This window comes from Dama dama, chromosome 5 (assembly GCF_033118175.1).
Source record: "Dama dama isolate Ldn47 chromosome 5, ASM3311817v1, whole genome shotgun sequence".
NCBI lineage: Eukaryota > Metazoa > Chordata > Mammalia > Artiodactyla > Cervidae > Dama > Dama dama.
This window is the reverse complement of record NC_083685.1, coordinates 126341720-126361689: the sequence shown is the minus strand read 5'-3', so window position 1 is coordinate 126361689 and position 19970 is coordinate 126341720. Positions and strand designations below refer to the sequence as shown.

General features: G+C 51.4%; 1 protein-coding gene and 1 long non-coding RNA gene across 2 annotated transcripts in view; one reads left to right on the top strand and one right to left on the bottom strand.

The window, feature by feature from the left end:
• The first annotated feature begins 5783 nt into the window (after positions 1–5783).
• On the top strand, positions 5784–5980 carry LOC133056181 (translation machinery-associated protein 7-like). The gene has a single exon (XM_061141279.1). It carries the CDS (start codon positions 5784–5786, stop codon positions 5976–5978), a length of 195 nt encoding a protein of 64 aa, XP_060997262.1. The 3' UTR covers positions 5979–5980.
• Positions 5981–12348: 6368 nt separating this feature from the next.
• The window catches only part of LOC133056180 (uncharacterized), a 28561-nt gene continuing 20939 nt past the window's right edge, over positions 12349–19970 (bottom strand). The window contains exons 2-3 of the long non-coding RNA XR_009692753.1: positions 17288–17600; positions 12349–12391 (exon numbers count right to left, since the gene is read on the bottom strand). This is a non-coding gene — a long non-coding RNA (uncharacterized LOC133056180). The remainder of the gene's footprint in view (positions 12392–17287; positions 17601–19970) is intronic.

Sequence of the window (19970 nt, the reverse complement as noted above, 5' to 3'; positions counted from 1 at the left end):
GAAGGCACAAACCCGCCCTCCAGCTGTCTCTGCCTGGGGTAAAGAGACAGAAACCCTGCAACAAAGATGGTCGTCCGTGGACCTGGACACGGTCAGTCCTAGCCAAACCCGGGAGGACGCCCAGGACTGTTTTTTTTAATTCATTGCAATCAGCATTTTCCTTTCTTCATTTGCTGGTTGAATAATGCAGCCTGTAAGAAAAGGGCCCTCAGCACAATTCTGGTGCTCGTTTACAATGGAAATTGGGAAAACGGCGAAACGCATACCGCAAAATGCATTTAAAAGAAGATGATTCAATTGGATTTGGCAGCTCTGATATTCAGGACCAGAAGGAGAAAATCTGTCTATGATTTGAACATGTATAATTAAGATGAAAGCCTTAAGTATCGGGTGCATTTCTTAAGTTGTCACCAGCTCTGTTGACTCCGGGCGTTCTGATCAGCGGTGCAGAGCATTTATTTCTGAAATCTGAATAGCTGTGAGTGAGATGCCTTTTTAAAATTGGCTCTGTGGAGCCAAGTCAAACCCTGACACTGCACGGCTCATCAAGGGGGAGGTGAAGACAGGGCAGAGGGAGCCTCGGGGCCAGCTTTGATCTTCCCCAAAGGTGCATCCCGAAACCTCGAGACTGAGGCTCAGGCAAGATCGAATCCATTTGGTGCACTCTATTTTCTGTTGTGTGTGTTCCAGTGCCAACAGAAGCTCCATCGCCCTGGGTGATGTTCCAGCCTGAAAGTAGAGACTCTGCTTTGAGTGTTGGCAACTCTGGCTTTCAAAGAAGCAAATGGGCATTGTGAGCAAAGCCAGACAATGGGAACCAGGAGAACAGGGCTCACGCCACGTCTTCGCTCCTTGCTGGAGCTGTGATGTCAGGCCCTTCCTCACCTTTCTCATCTGTAAAATAGGGCTAAATAACAATAGAACCACCCTCGTACAGGAGTTGGGACAATTACATGAGGTTATCCGTGTAAATCCATGTGTCTAGCCTCGAAGCAGCAGTCGCAACATGTGAGTTATTGTTATTATTCTTTCTCCTTTAGCGTGGAAGCCAGAGCATCATGACAGGGTCCCTGCAGTGCGAGATGACTCAGTGATGGAATTTCTGGCAGCCCGACAGCCTCCTCCATGCAGAGGGGAGGCTTCGCAAGGATGACTCATAGGCAGCGTGTGTGTGTGTGTGTGTGTGTGTGTGTGTGTGTGTGTGTGTGTGTGTGTGTATTTGAGGGGGTGGACAGAAAGCTGAGGTGGGACAAGTCATGTGACCACCTCTGTCACATGAACACTCATCTTTCTAAACAGGACTAGAGTTTCCCTAGGACTTCTAATGTCTCCTCTCTCTCTTTCTTCCAGATGGGAGATGAAGGAGGAACTGAGTCTGAGCCGTGGTCACTCTTCTTAGAGGTCCGACCCTCTCTGGACATAACGCAGCCTGACTGTGTGAGACAGAGGCACTCACTCCACGCTCCGCCGTGAGCAGCCCACCGTTTCCTTGGGGTGAGCAGTGTGGGGAGAGGAAGGATCAGAAGCCCGTGCAAAGAAAGAAGAGCAAGAAGCTGGAACCCAGGGAATGGGTGCAGGCCCCACTACCTGGACGGCTGGCCAACGCCTTCCTGTTCACGCCTGCAGCCCGCCCGGTGGGTGCAGCCAGCCTCGGTCTCCCAGGCTGACAGTCCTGTGTGATGTGACCAGAAGAATCCAGTGCCCCCTCCATTCCCGGTGAGAAACCACGTCCCCGAGTGGCCCCCGCGGAGCAGGGAGGAGCCCCCTCCCCCTGAGACTGGCAGTCAGAAACCAGTTCAGGCCAGTTCTGCACAGTTGGGAAAACGGAGACCTGCCGTGGGAGGGAGGCTGAGACACAGTGGCGACCCAGCCCTCCTCGCCTGGCCCAGACTACGGGGCCACACTGCCTGCCTGGATCCCAGGCCGCGGGAGGGACCTGCAGGCGGCTTCAGATCCTCCAGCTCTGGCTCCTGCCAGCTGTGGACTTCTGGAAAGTTACTTAACCCCTCTTTGTCTCTCTGCCATCACCCGGGTAGGGAGCAGAAGTGCTTTCTTTGGAGGTGTCTGAAGAACTTAAATACGACATAAACAATCTGTTCCTTTTCCCTCCTTTTCCTGACTTCCCATCTTGTCCCATCTGTTCTTCTTTCCTTCCTCAAAGCTGCCGAAAGCTCCGTCACGCTCATGCCTCAAGGATCAGTCATCCCTGAGCATCATACCCTCCCAGTGAGGCACCTCCCCGCTTCGGCTAATCATAAGACCCTTGGCTGTTTCATCTGATGGGGAGTCAGAGGCCGGAAATATGCAAGGAAAAGCCCTCTGAATCTTAAAGGAAGCCCCAGGGCTTCATTCCCTAAGAGAAGGGAGAGAAGCGCCTACAGGCCCCCAGTCCGGAGCTTCTGATGTTGTATAGCGTGAAAAATTAATGTTTCTGGTTTTGCAAGTTTTGTTTCTTGCTTTTTACCTTCCAAATCAGGCATAGCTTATAGGAACCAAAGCAATCGGAAAAGAGCAGAGAGAAGCGAAGACAGAATCATAAAAGCACTGTGGCTGGGCGCTCTTAGGGAGGGGACCCAAGGCGCTCAGCTCCAAGGACTTGCCTGCTGCTTGGCTAAACAGCTTAGCTGTCTGTGCTCCTAAGGGGGCTGGTCTGGTTGCTGGGGGTCCCTCAGTGCTAGGATTGATGGTCAACCTTATGGCTGTGGTGGGTGCCAGGAGCCAGAGGCAGCACCCCAGCAGGTGAGATGCCAGGTTGACGAGGGGGCGGAGCCAGAAGAGTAGCAGAAGCCAGGCCTGCTGTCCAAGGCGGGCTCTCACACTCACACAGGGGGGCTATCAGGTTTCTTTCAGGAATTTTTGTCTGTGGGAGAGGCCAGATCAGAAAACGCAGAAGGGGCCACCCTCTGGATGCTGACTACTGTCCTGCCCGCCTGTATCTTTTGAGACTTGATAACCTATGGAAACCAACGCTGAGTATTCACTGGAAAGACTGATGATGCTAAAGCTGAAGCTCCAATCCTCTGGCCATCTGGTGTGAAGAACCGACTCACTGGAAAAGACCCTGATGCTGGGGAATATTGAAGGCAAAAGGAGAAGGGGACGACAGAGGATGAGGTGGTTGGAGGGCATCACCAACTCAACAGATATGAGTTTGAGCAAGCTCTGGGAGACAGTGAAGGACAGGGAAGCCTTGCGTGCTGCAGTCCACGGGGTTGCAAAGAGTCAGACATGACTTAGCGACTGAGCAGGAGAAAAATGGCATTTGGGCCCCCTGCCCAGAGCTTCTGATGTCACACAGTGTGAAAATGTCATGTCTCTGGTTTCACATGTTTTGTTTCGTTTTGTGTGTTTTTAGCCTTCCAAATCAACGGAGTGAGGAGGGCAGGGAAGGGAGACTGGCTCGCTGCAAGAGGCCAGAAGCCAGACCAAGGAAGGACACGGGGCTTCAAGCCCAACAGAGAGAGGTTGCACTCAGAGGTCGTGGTGGGCTTCCCGTGGGCCACAGTGGTGAAGTGTCCACCTGGAATGCGGGAGACGTGGGTTCGGTCCTGATCCAGGAAGACCTCACATGCCACGGAGCAGCTAAGGCCGTGTGCCACAGCTACTGAGTCTGTGCTCTAGAACCCGGGACCCGCAGCTCCTGAGCCCGCACGCCGCGACCGCTGAAGCCCATGTGCCTAGAGTCTGCTCCACAGCAAGAGAAGCCCCAGCACCTCAACTAGAGTGTAGCCCCTCCAGTTTATTTAAAAATAAAAACATTTTTAAAAAGTGGTTGAACTTGGGGCATTTTCCTCCTGAAAAGAGAAAGCCCCTAGTATCAGACGTCTGGCACCCTGATCATTGGAAATTTAGAAGATATTAGTACTTTGGGAGTTTCTGTGAGGTTGGCTTTATTGGGAACATTGGTGTCTAAGAGTGTTGAGGTCTGTTTTGTTTTTTTCACTATATGAACAACATTGTCTTACAATAGATTTTTGGGCTCCAAAGTCAGGGTATGCTCTTTCTTGCTCTTCATAGACCCCTACATCACCCAGAGGAAGACCCCATAGTTGGGCTTAAGGACTCAGAGAATGGGCTCTGGGGGCAGACATGGACCCCCGCCAGCCACTGCTTAGATGATGTTCTGAGGCAACGTGCTGAAGCTCTTGGTGGTAACTGTCCGCCATCTGTCCCAAAGCCATCCTTGCATCCTCCTCCTGCAAAACCTGCCTCCTGCTGTAGATGCTGAAATCACCAGGGAAGCACTTCCTCACTTCCTTACAGCTCAGACATCAATGCATGACTCGTCCCAGTCAATGAGAAAATCTGGGGATCTCTGGGAAAGATGGTTCTGCCATCTCTTTTAAAGGGAGTGGAGGGAGGCAAAGAGACAGAGAGAGACAGAAAGACAGAAAGAGGCAAAAAAAGCCCTTCCTTGCTACTCCTTCTTGTGACCTTTACATGTGGATAGAAGAGCAGGAAAAGTTTGGAGCTGCTGTCGCCATATTTTGATGAAACAGAAAGACTGAGAAAAACTCAAAGAGGGATCCCAGAACCCTGACATGACTGTGAAGCTGAAGTAACCCCAGAACACTCACCTGCAGTGTCTTGTGTAAGGAAAAAAGAAGACCTTCTGTTTTAAGTCACTTTCAGCTGGATGTTGTTACTTGCAACTGAACGCACCCCTTTTCCAAGCCCTGACATGCACAGCTATAGAATGTCATCCCAAGGAAGCATCTGCCCAATGACCCAGGGAGGCAGGGGAACAAAGCGTGAGCTTTTGGGAAGAGAAAGAAACTGTCAAGGAAGTGAGCCGGAGAGGCCGTAAACATCTGACCTCTCCAGAAAGTGCTGCTGAGGCGAAATGCCAAGCAGGCTGCATTTTCAGCCTGTGATTGCATTAATAAGATAATGATGAGTCATTTAACTTCGCCTCCGAAGAGTGAAGCAAATTACCTGTGTCTATATTGCTTAATGATGGAGGCACTAACAGGACCTTTGTCGCCTGCCGGAACTGAAACTGACCCATCGCAAGAGGCGATTTTACGCCCGTGAGTTTGCCACTTGACTGAAGCATCCATCAGGCAGGGAACGCACCCCCACCACGCACTCCACATTAACCATGTCATCCACCGTGCTCCCCCACCTCCCTCGCGGGCTCTGGCCTTCTTAACCCGATGAGCCTCATGTCATTAGTTATTTCCTGGACGTGAACCATTGGGTCCCCATTAGCCAACACTCAGGCACCCAGGTGTGAATATCCCACTTTGGCTACATTTCCCCAGGGGAGTGTCACAGCTGAGGCGGAGTCCTGGCCTCCTCCTCATCCGCAGGAAATGCCTGTGCCTCCCGTGGCATCCAAGCAGAAGGCAGTGAGACAAACCAGGACCCAGCCAACCACACGACCTCTCCAAAGGCCAGAGAGGTTCTTTGGGTTTTCCCATCATTTCAGGGTCTGTAGGTTTTTTTTGTTTCATTTCCTTTAATTAAGGTATGATTTCCATATGGTAACATTGACCCTTTTAAAAAGTGATGGCTCTGGAATGCATGCACTCACCGAGCCATCACATTCGAGATGCAGGACAGCTCCATCACCTCGAAAAGTTCCTTGAGTCCTTTGCATCATCCTGTCCTCCCTTTCCCAGCCCCTGGCCACCACTGCTCTCTCTTCTTTCCCGACAGCTCAGCCGTTTACAGCATCATAGAGTCACCTTTGAGTCTGGTTTCTTTCACTTAGTAAACCGCTTTTAAGATGAATCCATCCGCTTCCAGTGGCAGGGTCTGGGGAAGGGGCGGCAGGCGCCATGTTGGGCCGCAAAGGTGGCAAGAAGAAGCCCCTGAAGCAGCCCAAGAAGCAAACCAAGGAAGTGGACGAGGAAGATAAGGCATTCAAGCAGAAGCAGAAGGAGGAGCAGAAGAAACCTGAGGAGCTAAAAGCAAAGGCCGCGGGGAAAGGCCCCCTGGCCACTGGTGGAATTAAGAAATCTGGCAAAAAGTAAGCTGTTCCTTGTGCCTGAGGCAATGATGACCCTTAGTTCCATTCCTGTTTAAACACCTGGATCCCCTGCCGTGATATCTGTTGCCGCCTATAGCTAGAATGAAGTGTTGTCTTGGAACCTATTGTACATTTAAGAATAAACGTTTGTTTAAAAAAGAAAGATGAATCCATGCATAACCAACAAGAACCTACTGTGTAGCACATGGAACTCTGTTCAATGTTATGTGGCAACCTGGATGGGAGGGGAGTTGGGGGAGAGTGGATACATGCATGCGTATGGCTGAGTCCTTTGGCGATTCACCTGAAACTGTCACAACATTATTAACTGGCTATACCCCAGTACAAAATAAAAAGTTTAAAAAGAATGAATCTATGCATAAAGAAGATGTGGTGTATGCGTGTGTATGTGTGTATACATGTATACATTATTTATATATATATATATGGAGTTGAATGGAATATTACTCAGCCATAAAAAGAGAATTAAATAATGTCATTTGCAGCAACATGGATGATCTAGAGATTGTCATACAAATGAAGTAAGTCAGAGAAAGACAAATATCATATGATATCACTGATATGTGGAATAAAAAAAATGGTATGAGCGAACTTAAAAAACAGAAACAGACTCAGCAATATGGAGACATGGTCACGGTTCCCAAGGGGAAAGGCGAGGAGGGGTAAGTTAGGAGTATGGGATTAGCAGACACACATCACTGTTTGTATAATAGGTTTTAAGAAGGACTTACTGTATAGCACAGAGAACTACATTCAATATCTTGTAATAACCTATAGTGGGAAGGAATCTAAATATACATGTGTCCAAGTATATACATATAAAACTGAACCACTTTGCTATATACCTGAAGCACAATATAGTAAATCAACCAAACTCCAATTAAGAAAAAAAAATGAATGCAATAAATTCCCTTTTAGAAAAAGACATATCCACACAGTGTCACGTGCCATAGTTTGTTCTGTTTTGGTGCTGAGTAGCATTCACTGTATGGACATCCCATGGAGGTGTTTATAAGATCCATGGTGAGCAATGGGCTCTCACCCACCCTCAGCCAAACACTCGAACATGTGTTATTTCACTTAATCCTCAGAAAACACTCAGAGGCAGGTGCTGGGATCTCCATTTAGAGTTTCTTGAACAAGCAATTCGTGGAGCCCCTTCCAGGGGCCTGGCAGTGTGATGTATCAGGGCCGAGGTGCCCCCTCATACAGCCCTGCACCCGGGGGACCCTGGTGTGGGACCCTCCGTCTGCCTGCCTTACAGGATGAAGTCTCCAGGCTTTCATGCACCTGAAGCTGAAACGCCGCATTTTGTGGGCATGGGACCCTGAAAGAATGGCCCCTCTGGAGTATGTAAGAAGGAAAAAAAAAAAATGCAACCAGCCATAAGACCCTGGGGAGCTGACAGTGTGGAGCAGAAAAAGGGCGATTGGAGATGTGTTTTCCTGGCACATTGGTGCTCCTGAAACAATGAAATTGCAGGTTTTGCTAGACAGACATGCCAACTGCTGCCTGCAGGTAATTATAGTTATTCCCTAGGCCTGCTGCCCTCTGACGCCCAGTCTCTGTCACATGGACTTGGACCAGAAAAACAGGAAGGAGGAGGGCGGGACACAGAGGGGCAGGGGGCCAGCAGTCCAGGCACTGGTCAGGACTTTGCTCCCACTGCTTATTCCAACAGCCCCGCCCTGAGGCTGTCCGTCCAGCTGGGAAGACAACACCCACTTCACAGCCACCTCTGACTGCTGTGGATACAGTTGCAGAATCCCAGGATAAGCAACAATTTGCCAATTTACATGTCCCTGGGGGAGAAGCAAGCGTGGCCAGCAGGGGGCTTCCCTGGTGGTCCGGTGGTTAAGAATTTGCCTTCTGATGCAGAAGCTGTGGGTTCAGTACCCGGTCAGGGACCTAAGATCCCACATACTTCTCAGACAAAAAAGCAAAATAAAACATAAAACAGAAGCAATATTGTAGCAAATTCAATAAAGACTTAAAAAATGATCCACATTAAAAAAAAAAAAAAAAAAGGCTAGCACTCTTGAAACTCTATTTAGGGCCTTGGGCTCCTGGGCTTCACCCAACTTTCTCTGAGCGCTGACCACCCTGTCACAGTCCTTTCTTGGCCAGAGACATCAGAGGGTTTCCCTAAATGCGTCATCTGGGGTGGGAGTCTCAGATCCTTTCCTCCTGGAAGGTCCCAGGCAACACATCCCCTGGGCAGGAAGGTGCCCCAGACATAATGTGTTCTCTCTGCCCATGGCAGAAAAGCAATGTTGTTATTGTTCAGTGGCTCAGCGGGGTCCGACTCTTTGTGACCCCCATGAACTGCAGCACACCAGGCTTCCCTGTCCTTCACTATCATCTGGAGTTTGTTCAAACTCGTGCCCGTTGAGTTGATGATGCCATCCAACCATCTCATCCTCTGTCGCTCCCTTCTCCTCCTGCCCTCAATTTTTCCCAGCACGGAGCAATGTTTAATGGAAGAAAGGAGGATGGGAGGGAGAGAGGGAAGGGCAAGGAGGGACAGAGGATTCCATAAATGCAGTCTCAGTTCTTATTTGACAGAGAAAGAAACTTCATCTAGCCAATATAATGAAGTGTGGGAATTTTGGTTCAAACACCAGCTTGGACCTCTATTCTACTATTTATGAGCCTTGCATGTGACTGCTTTTCTGAGACCCAGTTTCCTGGATCTGTATAACACCAACGTGTACCTCTCAAGACCTGGGAGTGGAGACTGCATGAGATCATCTGAAAGAAGACCTCAGCCCATCTCAGGCCACAGAACAACTGCAGAGGATAAACAGCGATTAGTGCTGCCGTTTTGGGTTCTGCAGAAGCCGCTGCGAGCCGGCTCAGTGCAGGCTGGCCAGACACAGCCAGGGCCTCCAGATAGGTCCTCCCGGCCAGCAACTCCAGGGGGCTGGCATTTCTAAGACTTCTTCTTGAACCAGGCCCTGTGTGTCTGCACCCACTGCTCACCCCACCCATGAATGGGAGGCTGGGGCAGACAGGGATGCACAGGGCTCTTTGGAGCCCAGGGTTCCCGGGGCCTGAGCTTGAGGAAGGCAGGAAAGGACTTTATTAAAATGGATATCAGAACCCCGGTCAGCCCTCATCCAGCCGCTTAGGCTAAATTACTAAACACCGGCAAGGACACCGGGGGCCTTCCCGTTTGCTAGCAGGTGGCTTTCTACCACGGTTTCTTGCATCTTCTCGATGTGGTGTTGATGCGGGACCAAGCACAGCCTGGGGTACGCAGCCCTGAAGATACCCGCCGTCGACGGCCACAGACACTGCCCGCCTTGTCCCCTCGAGCACCTTCCCAAATCCGCCCACTTGCATCCAAGTTCCCGTTGTCCCCGCCCCACGCCCCAGACTCTCTCATCCAATAGGGCCACCCCCAGACCTGCCCAGGGCAGCAACTGTGATAATTAATGTTGTGCAAGGGCCTACGTTGCACTCAGCATCTGACATGCGTTGTTTCACTTAATCTTCAGGGTGATTCTCGGCCAGGGAGATGTCGTTAATATCCTTTCATAACAGCACACATGGCTCAGAGTGGTTAATTGCCTGCCCCGTGCTGCGCGCGCCAAGTGACAAGTCCCTCTGACATCTGCATACCTGCTCTTACCCACTCCCCTGCGTGTGCCCCGGGGCCCTGTCCGCCAGCTCCCTGCTCTGAACCCCAGATCTGAGAGTGTTTTCACGGGGTACATGGGAAGGCTCATGGACTTTCCCTGTGGCTCAGCAGTAAATAATCTGCTTGCAACGCAGGAGACGTGAGTTCAATCCCTGGGTCGGGAAGATCCCCTGGAGAAGGAAATGGCAACCCACTCCAGTATTCCTGCCTGGTGAGCTACAGTTCATGGGATTGCAAGAGTCAGAGACCACCTAGCGACTCAACAACAATGGGGAGACTCGCCAGCATCCTCCCTGGAAACCCCAAGGAAGGAGATGAAGGTGGGAAGGAGAATGATATGGAGAGAGCTCAGCCCTCTGATCAGAACCCAGAGAATGACCGCAGGCTGTCTGCCTGGACCCAAGATGCTTGCTGTGCTGGGGTAGCTATCACAGACCCAGCCCCACCAGGCCACCCTGGTCTCTGAAGTGGCATCAGCCTACTCCCCAACATTATTGTAATTGCTTTATTAACTTTTTATTTTGTATTGGAATATAGCCAACTAACAATGTTGTGATAGTTTCAGGTGGACAGGAAAGGAATTCAGCCATGCATAAACATGTATCCATTCTCCCCCAAACTCCCCTCCCATCCAGGCTGCCACAGAGCATCGAGCAGAGTTCCCTGTGCTATTCAGGAGGCCCCTGTTGGTTTTCCATTTTAAATATAGTAGTGTGTTCATGTCCATCCCAGACTCCCTAACTGTCCCTTCTCCCCATCCTTCCCCCTTGGTAACCATAGTTCATTCTCAGAGTCCGCATTTTATTTTACAGTTACTCTCTGGGGGGCACCAGGGTAAAATGCTATCTCATTTAAGTCATCACTCAAAAGACGTGTCCTCAGGAAGGTAGGGTCAGTGGAGCCCTCTGATTACGGCATATACGTAGGCCCCTCACACTCAGGGGCCCATATAGGACTCTTAGTTTTATTTACTTTGCAGATGAGTGAGCTTCCCTGGCGGCTCAGACAGTGAAGAATCTGCCTGCAGTGCAGGAGACCTCGGTTCCATCCCTGGGTCGAGAAGGTCTCCTGGAGAAGAGAATGGCAGCCCACCCCAGTATTCTTGCCTGGAGAATCCTATGGACAGAGGGGCCTGGCGGGCTACAGTCCATGGGGTCACAAAGAGTAGGACACGACTAAACAGCTGACATACACGCACAGGATAGAAATCCCACGCAGTGGCCAATTGCCTCCCGACTCTTCCGAGAGCCCCAAGAAACCCTTTGAATGGGAGGGATGGCTCAAGGGCAAAAAAGCATCCAGACCCTGACCCCGGCCCCTCATCCTGACCCAGGGCCCTGGTGGGGGTCAGGAGAAGGCCAGGAGGGACTCTGTCCCCACCTCCCCATCTCAGAGTTCAGTCTTCACCTCTCTCAGTGATGACACATTTCTCCATGGAACCTAGCGGCTCTAGAGAATCAGCTTAAAACCTCCCGGTCAAGAATCCTCAGACTTTTGCTTCTATCACTTCCTCTGGGGCCTCCCCGCCTCCACACTGGTCTTCTCAGTGGACATTCACTTCCCCCATCCCCTGCCCAGCAAAGCAGATCTTAGCCAGGCTTTGGCCCTGAGGTGGAGGAAGAGCAGGGGGAGACTTGCTAGAAACTGCTTACACTCCTCTTCCCACGGACACTTCCATCAGGAATTATTTTGAGCAGATGCCCCCCTGCCCTTCTAACCCCCTAAGGGGGGAATCAACCCCCTTAAGGCAGTTGTTTATTAACAGTCCTCGGTGTCATTAGCAGCGGGGCACGTGATGAAATATAGATTAGAGGGAGAAAGCCAGGAATTGCCCTGCCATTTGTCCTGTTCCGAATGTCATTACGCGTTCCATCGTGCCATATTACCAAGATGATTAGTGGCATCAAATGACTTCTGAAAAATGATTATGTGCCATTAAAAGCATTAGTCTGTCTGAAACCCGCACAAACAAATGGCCGCGTACGATGACTCATTAGCCGGGAAGGCTGGGTGATGTGACAAGAGCCGCGGAGGTGCCAGGCGATTAACATTGCCTGCAGCTGGCAGAGGCCGGAGCCCCCCCGGCCCAGAGTTGCATCCCTGGCCATGGGTGCACCAGTCCTTGAGGGCCTAAGGGTCTCTGGGGGTCAAACTTCTCCTGGGGCGGCCTGGGGATGAGGGTTTGCTTACAGCGGGCTGCCCCGCCCCCGCAGCTATGGTGGAGCTGTCCCAGCGGTCCCCAGGGTAAGGAGCCGAAGGAAGCTGATGCTTCTGCAGGTTCCAGGAAGCCGGATTTGGGGAGAAAACAGAGGCAGGAGTGAGGCAGCTGCAGAAATGGAAGCGTGCAGGTAGAACACAGCAGAGGCCCCTGGGGGGAGTTTTTAATTGACATCAGAAAAAAAAAAAAATTGGCTCAGGGACTCACAATGTAATTTACAATGACAAGAACATATAGAGAAGCCATAATTTGGGAGATTAAAAAACATTTCTTGAACACAGACCAATCGAATGGCTTTGAAGTGACAGCAAAAGAAAGAAAGAACAAGTGAAAACGATGGTCTCTGTCTGGTTTTCCAAAGTAGCTGAGCTCGACACCAGTCCTTGTGCTAAACACATTCCATGCTGAATTTTGCTCACTGTGTGGCGAAGACTGGGTTTTGAGACGTCAGGTGTTGGGTCCCGCATCTCCCCTCTTCCTTCATCTTGACATGTCCAGGCTTGTTCTGTGGGAGCTCCATCCCTGGAAAGGATGCCTTGAAACAGATGGGCACATTGCTGCCATTGGTCAGGTTCTGGAAGTTGTGGGTTCTCTCTCTCCCCACCCCCTTCCCTCTGTCCCTTTGTTCTTTTTTACTTTTCCCCACCCATTCGCACCATCGCTGCCCTCGTGGATGTGATGAAGGTCAATCAGGGAACCAGTAAGAAGGACACTGGGGGAATTACCTGCGGCCTAGCCGTTAGGACTTGGAGCTTTCACAGACGGGGTCGGGTTCAATCCCTGGTCCAGGAACTAAGATCCCCGTGAGCCGCATGGCTCAACCAGAAAAAGACAAAAGAAAAATAAAGATGCTGAATTTTATTTCCATGCACCAGGCACTGCCCTGAGTTCCATGCTTTTTCTTTTTTTTTGCAACACCTAATGGCTTGTAGGATCTTTGTCCCTCGATTAGGGATTGAACCCATGATCCCTGCAGTGGAAGCATGGAGTCTTAACCACTGGACTGCCAGGGGAGTCCCTGAGTTCCATGTTTTATCTCACTTTCTCCTAACCTGTGAGGCAGGTCTGATTACCATCTGCATCTCACAGATGAGAAAGCAGGCGTAGAGAAGTTACACCCCCAGGAAGAGAAGCAGTCAGGCTCCAGGCTGACCACATAGACCCCTGACCTGGAGCTGCCATCAACTCACCCGGGTCCCCGGGGCCACTGCACAATCCAGGCAAGCCTCCCTCCCATGGATGTCAAGGGGTCCTGGCGTGACCCCGGTTACAAGGAGTCAAAGTGTCCCTGACTGATTCTGGTGGAGAGGCCTGCGATGAGGCCTGGGTACGCCCAGTGAATCTTTGTTTTCCCCTTTTAGAGTCTTTAGAGACTGTCAAGGGCCACAGTCCATCCATGCAGCCCCCAGGCCTCTGGCTACCAGCCCAACTTCTGAGCAGTGCCCAGACCGAACCCCACCAGCATGCAGGACCACCGCTCTAGCCCCCCTGCTGCCTGTTACAGAGAAGGAAACAGAGGCTCATGGAGGGGCAGCAACCAGCACAGACTCACGGAGCTGCTGGGGGCCTCCCCTGGTGGTCTAGTGGTTAAGAATCCGCCTGCCAATGTAGGAAACACGGGTTCAATCCCTGGTCCGGGAACTAAGATCCCACATGCCATGGGGGCAACTGAGCCAGCCACAGCTACAGAGCCCACCACCTCTCTGCCACAAGAGAGGCTACTGCGATGAGAGGCTGGCACGCTGCTCCTGGACAGTAACCTCTGCTCGCCACGACTGGAGAGAGCCCGCACACAGCAACACAGACGCGGTGCAGCCAGATAAATAAATAAGTGATGTTAAAAAAATGCTGCTGGGACAGAACCCACCCAGGAGCCAAACACTTCCAAAAAGCAGTCTCCCACCCTCCCCCACTCCCCTTTGACTCCCCAAAACTCTCCTTCCCACCTGCCTCTCCACGCCCGACTGCAGCCAAGGCGACCAGAGGCTGTCAAGCCCTGACGGCCGAGCCTGCAGGCTGTTGGTACTGATTGGCACCTGTCACAACCCCAGCTTCCCAGGAGCCCCTGAGGCCCGGCCTTCATCTGTCCTGGCTGCTGCCTATTTCCAGAGCCCGCACGCGTCCACCCGCTCAGAAAGGTGGCCGATTTCCAAAAGCCCTTCATCTCTGTCTTCCCTCCAGGCCTCGCTGGGGACGACCGGCTCATTCCGGAGAGCTCAGACACACTGTTCTTCATCTTTATTGAACCTGGCTTTGCGGTTCTTGTTGCTTTGGGGGAGGGGGAGGGGGTGGCTGTGACAGCGGCTCGGAAGGGCTGAGCAGAAATTGTTTCTTGCCCACGCCTTACGCCGTTCTATTAGAAAAACATGAAATCTCTCTCCTCCACTTGTTTTTGTTTGTCTTCCTTCTCACTAAGACAGAGAGGGAAGTGGTATTTGATGACAGCTCTGTTTGGGGCATGGCTACAAGTTGTGAATGTTTGTGAGGTTAGGCCTCTGAAGACGGAGTCCAGCTGCTACAGAAGATTAAAAATAGCCATTGGTATGACCTCTGCTTCCAAGGGTGATTGCCCTCTCTCTGTGTCTCCTCGACACCCAAACAAATTAAGCTTGGAAGTTCCTCCAGGTGTCTAACTTCAGTCTCTCCTGCTGCAGCCCAGTCTTTTTGAGTCAAACCAATTCCCACCCTCTCTGCAGAAGTTGATGATGCACAAGGTAATCACAGGCAGTCTGTCTTCCAGCGACAACCAGCCATGGGCAGCCTTCTCCCTGGTGGGACAGATTTCAAGGCCTGCTGTCCTGCTAAATGCTGAAACAGCATCTGAGGTGCCCACCAGTTCAGCGCACTCTGTAAACATGTTGACGGCGTCTCCTCGTCCGCAGAACTTTCCTCAAGAACAGATCAAGGACATGGACGGACAGAGCTTGAAAGATGTGATTGCTGTACCTCTCCGGGAGGAATCTCCCATAATTCTCCACCTCTAGAGAGCAACAGAATCACCTACTGACGTAGTGGGTGTTTTGGACAATTTTTTGTCTTTCCAATGAAAAACTCACGTGTCGGAAGTCCAGTGGTTAAGACTCCCCACTTCTAATGCAGGAGGCATTCACTTCCCCCCCAATCACTGATTGGGGTGTGCAGGTGAGTGGATGGGTTGGTTGGTGGATAGATGGGTCAGATGGGTGGGTGAGTGGGTGGGGGGGTTGGATTAGTGGGTAGATGGGGTGGATGAATGGGTGGTGGGTAAATGCATGGGTGGATGCGTAGAGACAGAGCGATATAGATAGATATCCTAAACTCAGGTTACAGAGGAAGGGAAAGGAGATGAAAAAAGGAAAGACCCCCTAAGTCAAGCTTGATGGTCATCACAGAACAAAATAAAGGCAGAAGGAGTGCCCCCTCTACCAAAATCAGTGAAAATCCTGTTTTATTTCTAGGTCCCAACAGAACTGCTATAACCCCATGAAGCCCAAATCAGTTCTAACTAGGAGGGAAAAGTGGGAGGCTGTGGAGATTGGGTCACTTGCCTTTTTCCTGGAAGAAGGGAGTCTACCCTGGAACCTAGCACCCTCCTGAGAGGTTCTGCTGACCAGCCACGGGCAGCAGCCTTGCTGGGGGATGTCGTCTGGGAAATGCAGCTGGCCGGTTGCCATGGGTTCAGGAATCCGAGCGCACGGAGTGGTTGCCGTGGGGACGCTGGAAGAGGCAGCGTTTCTGGCCAGCCCAGGTGAGCAAAGACAGAATGCCAGGGGGAGTAAGAGCAGACTCGCCAGACCACGGGGAGAGGGCTGCAAAATTAACCACACAGCTGCTCTCTTTGTCTGTAAGAGGAGCAGTCAGTCTCCACCAGCTCCCACCCGCTGGGGGCTGGGATAAAGCGGGTGGGGTGAGACAGTCCTTCACTGCAGCCTCATCAGGTCCAGTAACTCATGCTTGAGTAAGTCGGAGCTTACTGGGATGACGTGGGTAAGTGCGGACGTGGAGGTTCACGTTATGATGAGCCTAGGAGTGAGTGGGAGAGGGGCGTGGCTAGTTGTGTGCCCCAGCCAGTGGGGACAGCCGCCCCTGCCTCTAGGAGTTCTGCTCAATCACCTGTCTTGCCTGACACGGTTGGTTTGCCTGGCCATCAGGTGTCACCTGCTCCTGCAGTAAGTCACCATCTGGTTCCCTCCCGTTGTTACCAACCAGGGTTCTTGGCCTCCTTGATCAATAGAGATTGATCAGAGGCCAGACAAGAAATTCAGGCAAGGCTTTGTAACAAGGAGGGAGCCAGAACAAGTAACAGGTTCCCTTGCTCTCTCCCCAAGGTGGGCAGGGGGCTGACTCCTTACACGGGGTGGGGGTGGGGAGGTCCAGGGCTCGGGCAGGAGGGGTGGCTTACATGGTTTGTCACCCCTTCCAGGGTGCCCTGGGCAGGGGGCATGCTCCCTTCCCCACTTTTGTTCCCTGCCCCGTAGGAGTGGCAGTTGGGGTTTTTGATCTTTTTGTATATCTTCTTGTACATGATTTGCCCCCACTTGCACGCAGTTATTTTCAGTCCCACACTGTTTCTTTGTATTTTGTTGCTGGAGGAGAAGTTCATCCAGGTGCAGGGCCTGCAGCAAAGGCCCCAGGTCCCCGCCGGTCTCGCTGCGGGTCAAGACTCAGAGCCTTCCCTGTCCCCCAGTACACACGCAGTAAGGAGCAGCAGCGTCCCACTGGTCCCCAACCTCAGGCTCCCTGCGGGATCCCCTGCCAGCCTCACCCTCCCCGCATTGACTGGCCAGAGCGAACCCCTAGCTGGCTTCCCAGTGAGCTGTCGGCCACTTGGAACAAGTGGAAACTGAGCGTGACCTGGAAAAGGGGACGTCAGGGTTCCTTCCAGGCCAACATGCCAGACTGTCTGGCTGTTTCTAGATGTGGTTACACCCAACTGTGGGCTTCCCAGGTGGCGCTAGTGGTGAAGAATCCTCCTGGACCGCACTGAACATCTTGTCTTGTTGTTCTCGTGCTAGTGAAATACCACCTCCCCAAGCGTCTCCTGCCAACAAGAAGCCCTTCTTGTGTTCCCTTCTCTCTTCTGCTGCCTCTCTGACCGCCTCCCTCCTTCATCCTGATGAGTGCAAACCGGGTCTCCACATCGATGTACTTTCACTGCATTAAAATTTCCAAGTTGGTACTTTTCCCGTGTCGAGTGCACTTCGGGTGGGATGTGCGTGTTGACATCTGGCAGAGCCCCTTTACTGCACAGGTAGGTGGCCTGCAGCTCTGCTCAGGAGGGTCTGCGCCAGTCACATGAGCCTTAGAGAATGCATCCTGCCCCTTGTCCTCGGTGTTTCAACGCCTGGGACCCCACTGGCTCCTGTCACAACCGTGCCAGGACCAACGGTGATGACAGCAACACCAGCGCCACCCCTGCGACAGCATCTCCCTTTTACAAAGCACCTCTTACCTGCCCAGGTGTAGGCTGACTGCTTTCCATGCAGGCGTGCTCAGTCACTCAGTCGTGTCTGACTCTTTCTGACCCCATAGACGGCAGCCCACCAGGCTCCTCTGTCCATGAGATTCTCCAGGCATGGATACTGGAGTGGGTCGCCATCCCCTCCTCCAAGGGACCTTCCCAGCTCAGAGATCGAAGCCAGGTCTCCCGCACTGCAGATGGTTTCTTTCCCGTCTGAGCCACAGGGGAAGCCTCTTAGCAATTCTTGTAGCATCCTCTTGAATATGTAATATGACTCCCATTTTACAGACGAGAAAACTGAGGCCTGGAGAAAAATCACTGGATTTAATGTCATACCAAATTTCCTAAAGGAAATCAGCCCTGAATATTTATTAGAAGGACTGATGCTGAAGCTGAAGCTCCAACACTTTGGCCACCTGATGCGAAGCCCTAACTCACTTCAAAAGACCCTGATGCTGGGAAAGATTGAAGACAGGAGGAGAAGGGGGTGATAGAAGATGAGATGGTTGGATGGCATCACCAACTCTATGGACGTGAGTAAGCAAACTCTAGGAGACAGAGGAGGCTAGGGAAGCCTGGAGGATAGGGAAGCCTGTCATGCTGCAGTCCACAGGGTCGGAAAGAGTCAGAAATGACTTAATGACTGAACAACAACTAAGAGACTGAGCACGGTAACTATTTTTCAGTCTGCTTAGGAACTTTCCTATCGTCAGAAGTGATCAAGAATAATTTTCCCCAAAATTGGCAAAATCATGACACCCCTACTTTAACATGTATTAAAGATTTTATTTGGCTTAGTAATTAGTGAGGAAACTAGGCAGATGTTACAACTAATCCAAAGGAGAAATCTAAAAAGTGTAAATTTACATGGAGTGAAGGAAAGTGGAGGTGAATTGACAAATAGTCAGAAACTGGCTCTTTCCTTAAGGAAGAGGGAAATCTATTGAACCTCCAGACAGAATTTATTTGCACGTCTATAGACAAAGAATTATTTTGCATTGCTATTGGTTATCTACAACTTACAGGACCGTAAAACAGCTCAAAGACACTGGAAGCCTAGAATCAGACAGCCTACAAGGATGTTCTCTGAACAGCCCGGTTTTTTCCATCAGCAACACCCAGTGATCTTTGGGGATTTATTCCAGGTTTCCTCACGGGAACAAGTCTAGACAATCTTAGCGCCTCATTCTGCCTGATAATAGCAGTTGATATCAGGAGTGAGAAATCAGAATGCTTCCCTGATGGCTCAGTGGTAAAGAGTTCACCTGCCATGCAGGAGATGCCAGTTTGATCCCCGGGTTGGGAAGATGCCCTGGAGGAGGGCATGGCAACCCACTCCAGTATTCTTGCCTGGAGAATCCCATGGGCAGAAGAGCCTGGTGGGCTGCAGTCCATGGGGTCACACGGAGTCGGTCACAACGGATGCATTAACACTTTCACAACAGAGACAGCGCGAGATAGTATATCAGGGTGAGGACCCCCTCCAATCCCTGGTACGCTGATGCCGCCCTCATCCCACAACTCCCCCGGGGGGATGGGGATGTTTCTAGAAGGTTCTAGAAGCTTCTACAGTCCTTCCCCCTGCCTGAGATTCTTCCAGCAACCCAGTATCCTTTCCAGCTACCAAAGCCAATCCTTGTCACACTTTTCTTATTTTTCCCCTAAGTGCCTTTGAGATATATGTTTTTCCATGAAGAATCTTGACTTATACAGCTATTAAGTGACAAAGTGAGTTTAAAAACCTCACCTGCCTAAAATGCATAGCTGAGTCTTTCAGTTTCCTCACCTGCAAATGGGGTTATTATTATTGTACCTACCCCGCTGGGTTATTGTGAAGATCGGGTACATCCATCCATCTAAAGCTCCGAAAAGACTGCCTGGCGCCTAAAGTACTCAATACAAGTTCATTTTATCATCAGTTCTATTTGGCCAATGGATAAACTGAGCCGAGGATGTCATGAACTTCACCCAGAGTCATGGACTTGCCACCATTTATGAGCAAATGGCAGGAAGGGCTGCTGAACCCGGGCGGTGATCAGAGCCTGCTGGCTTCTCTTGGACCCTGGAGAAGCTGTCTGGGGGCCTGCCCTGGAGGTCTAGAGGTGAAGACTTGGAGCTTCCACTGCAAGGGCCACAGGTTCCATCCCCGGTCGGGGAACTGAGATCCTGCCAACTATGGAGAGTGGCCAAAATAAATGAATAAATAAACTGCCATTATTTTTTTCAAAAGAAGTCATCTGCTCCGCCAACCTGCCCCGGAGCAGAGCGAACAGCTGTCCTGGGAGTCCGGGTCGGGCAGGGCTCAGGGCTGGGGGGTTCTGGAGTCACCTCCTTTGGCAGCCCTGCTCCTGGAACTGAAAGAACCACGGGCAGCTGGGGCTTCCCGGCACTGAGGAGCAGCAGCCAGGTGAGCGGGTTGGTGGGGGGCACCGGCTCCCACCCAGCTGGGATCTGCTGCAGATGGACCTGCTCCCATCCGCCTCCCCAGGGGCCCCCCGAAGCACCGCACACCTGGCCACCGGCCCTTCTCCTGCCGTCGCCGCCATACGGAAGCATAAATCCAGTTAACGCATCCAAAAAAGAAAAATCAAAATGTCAGATCTGCAGAGATGGTTCAATTGAAGGAATATTGATTGTCATGGAGAATATTCTCACTTTATTCACCTACTTAGTC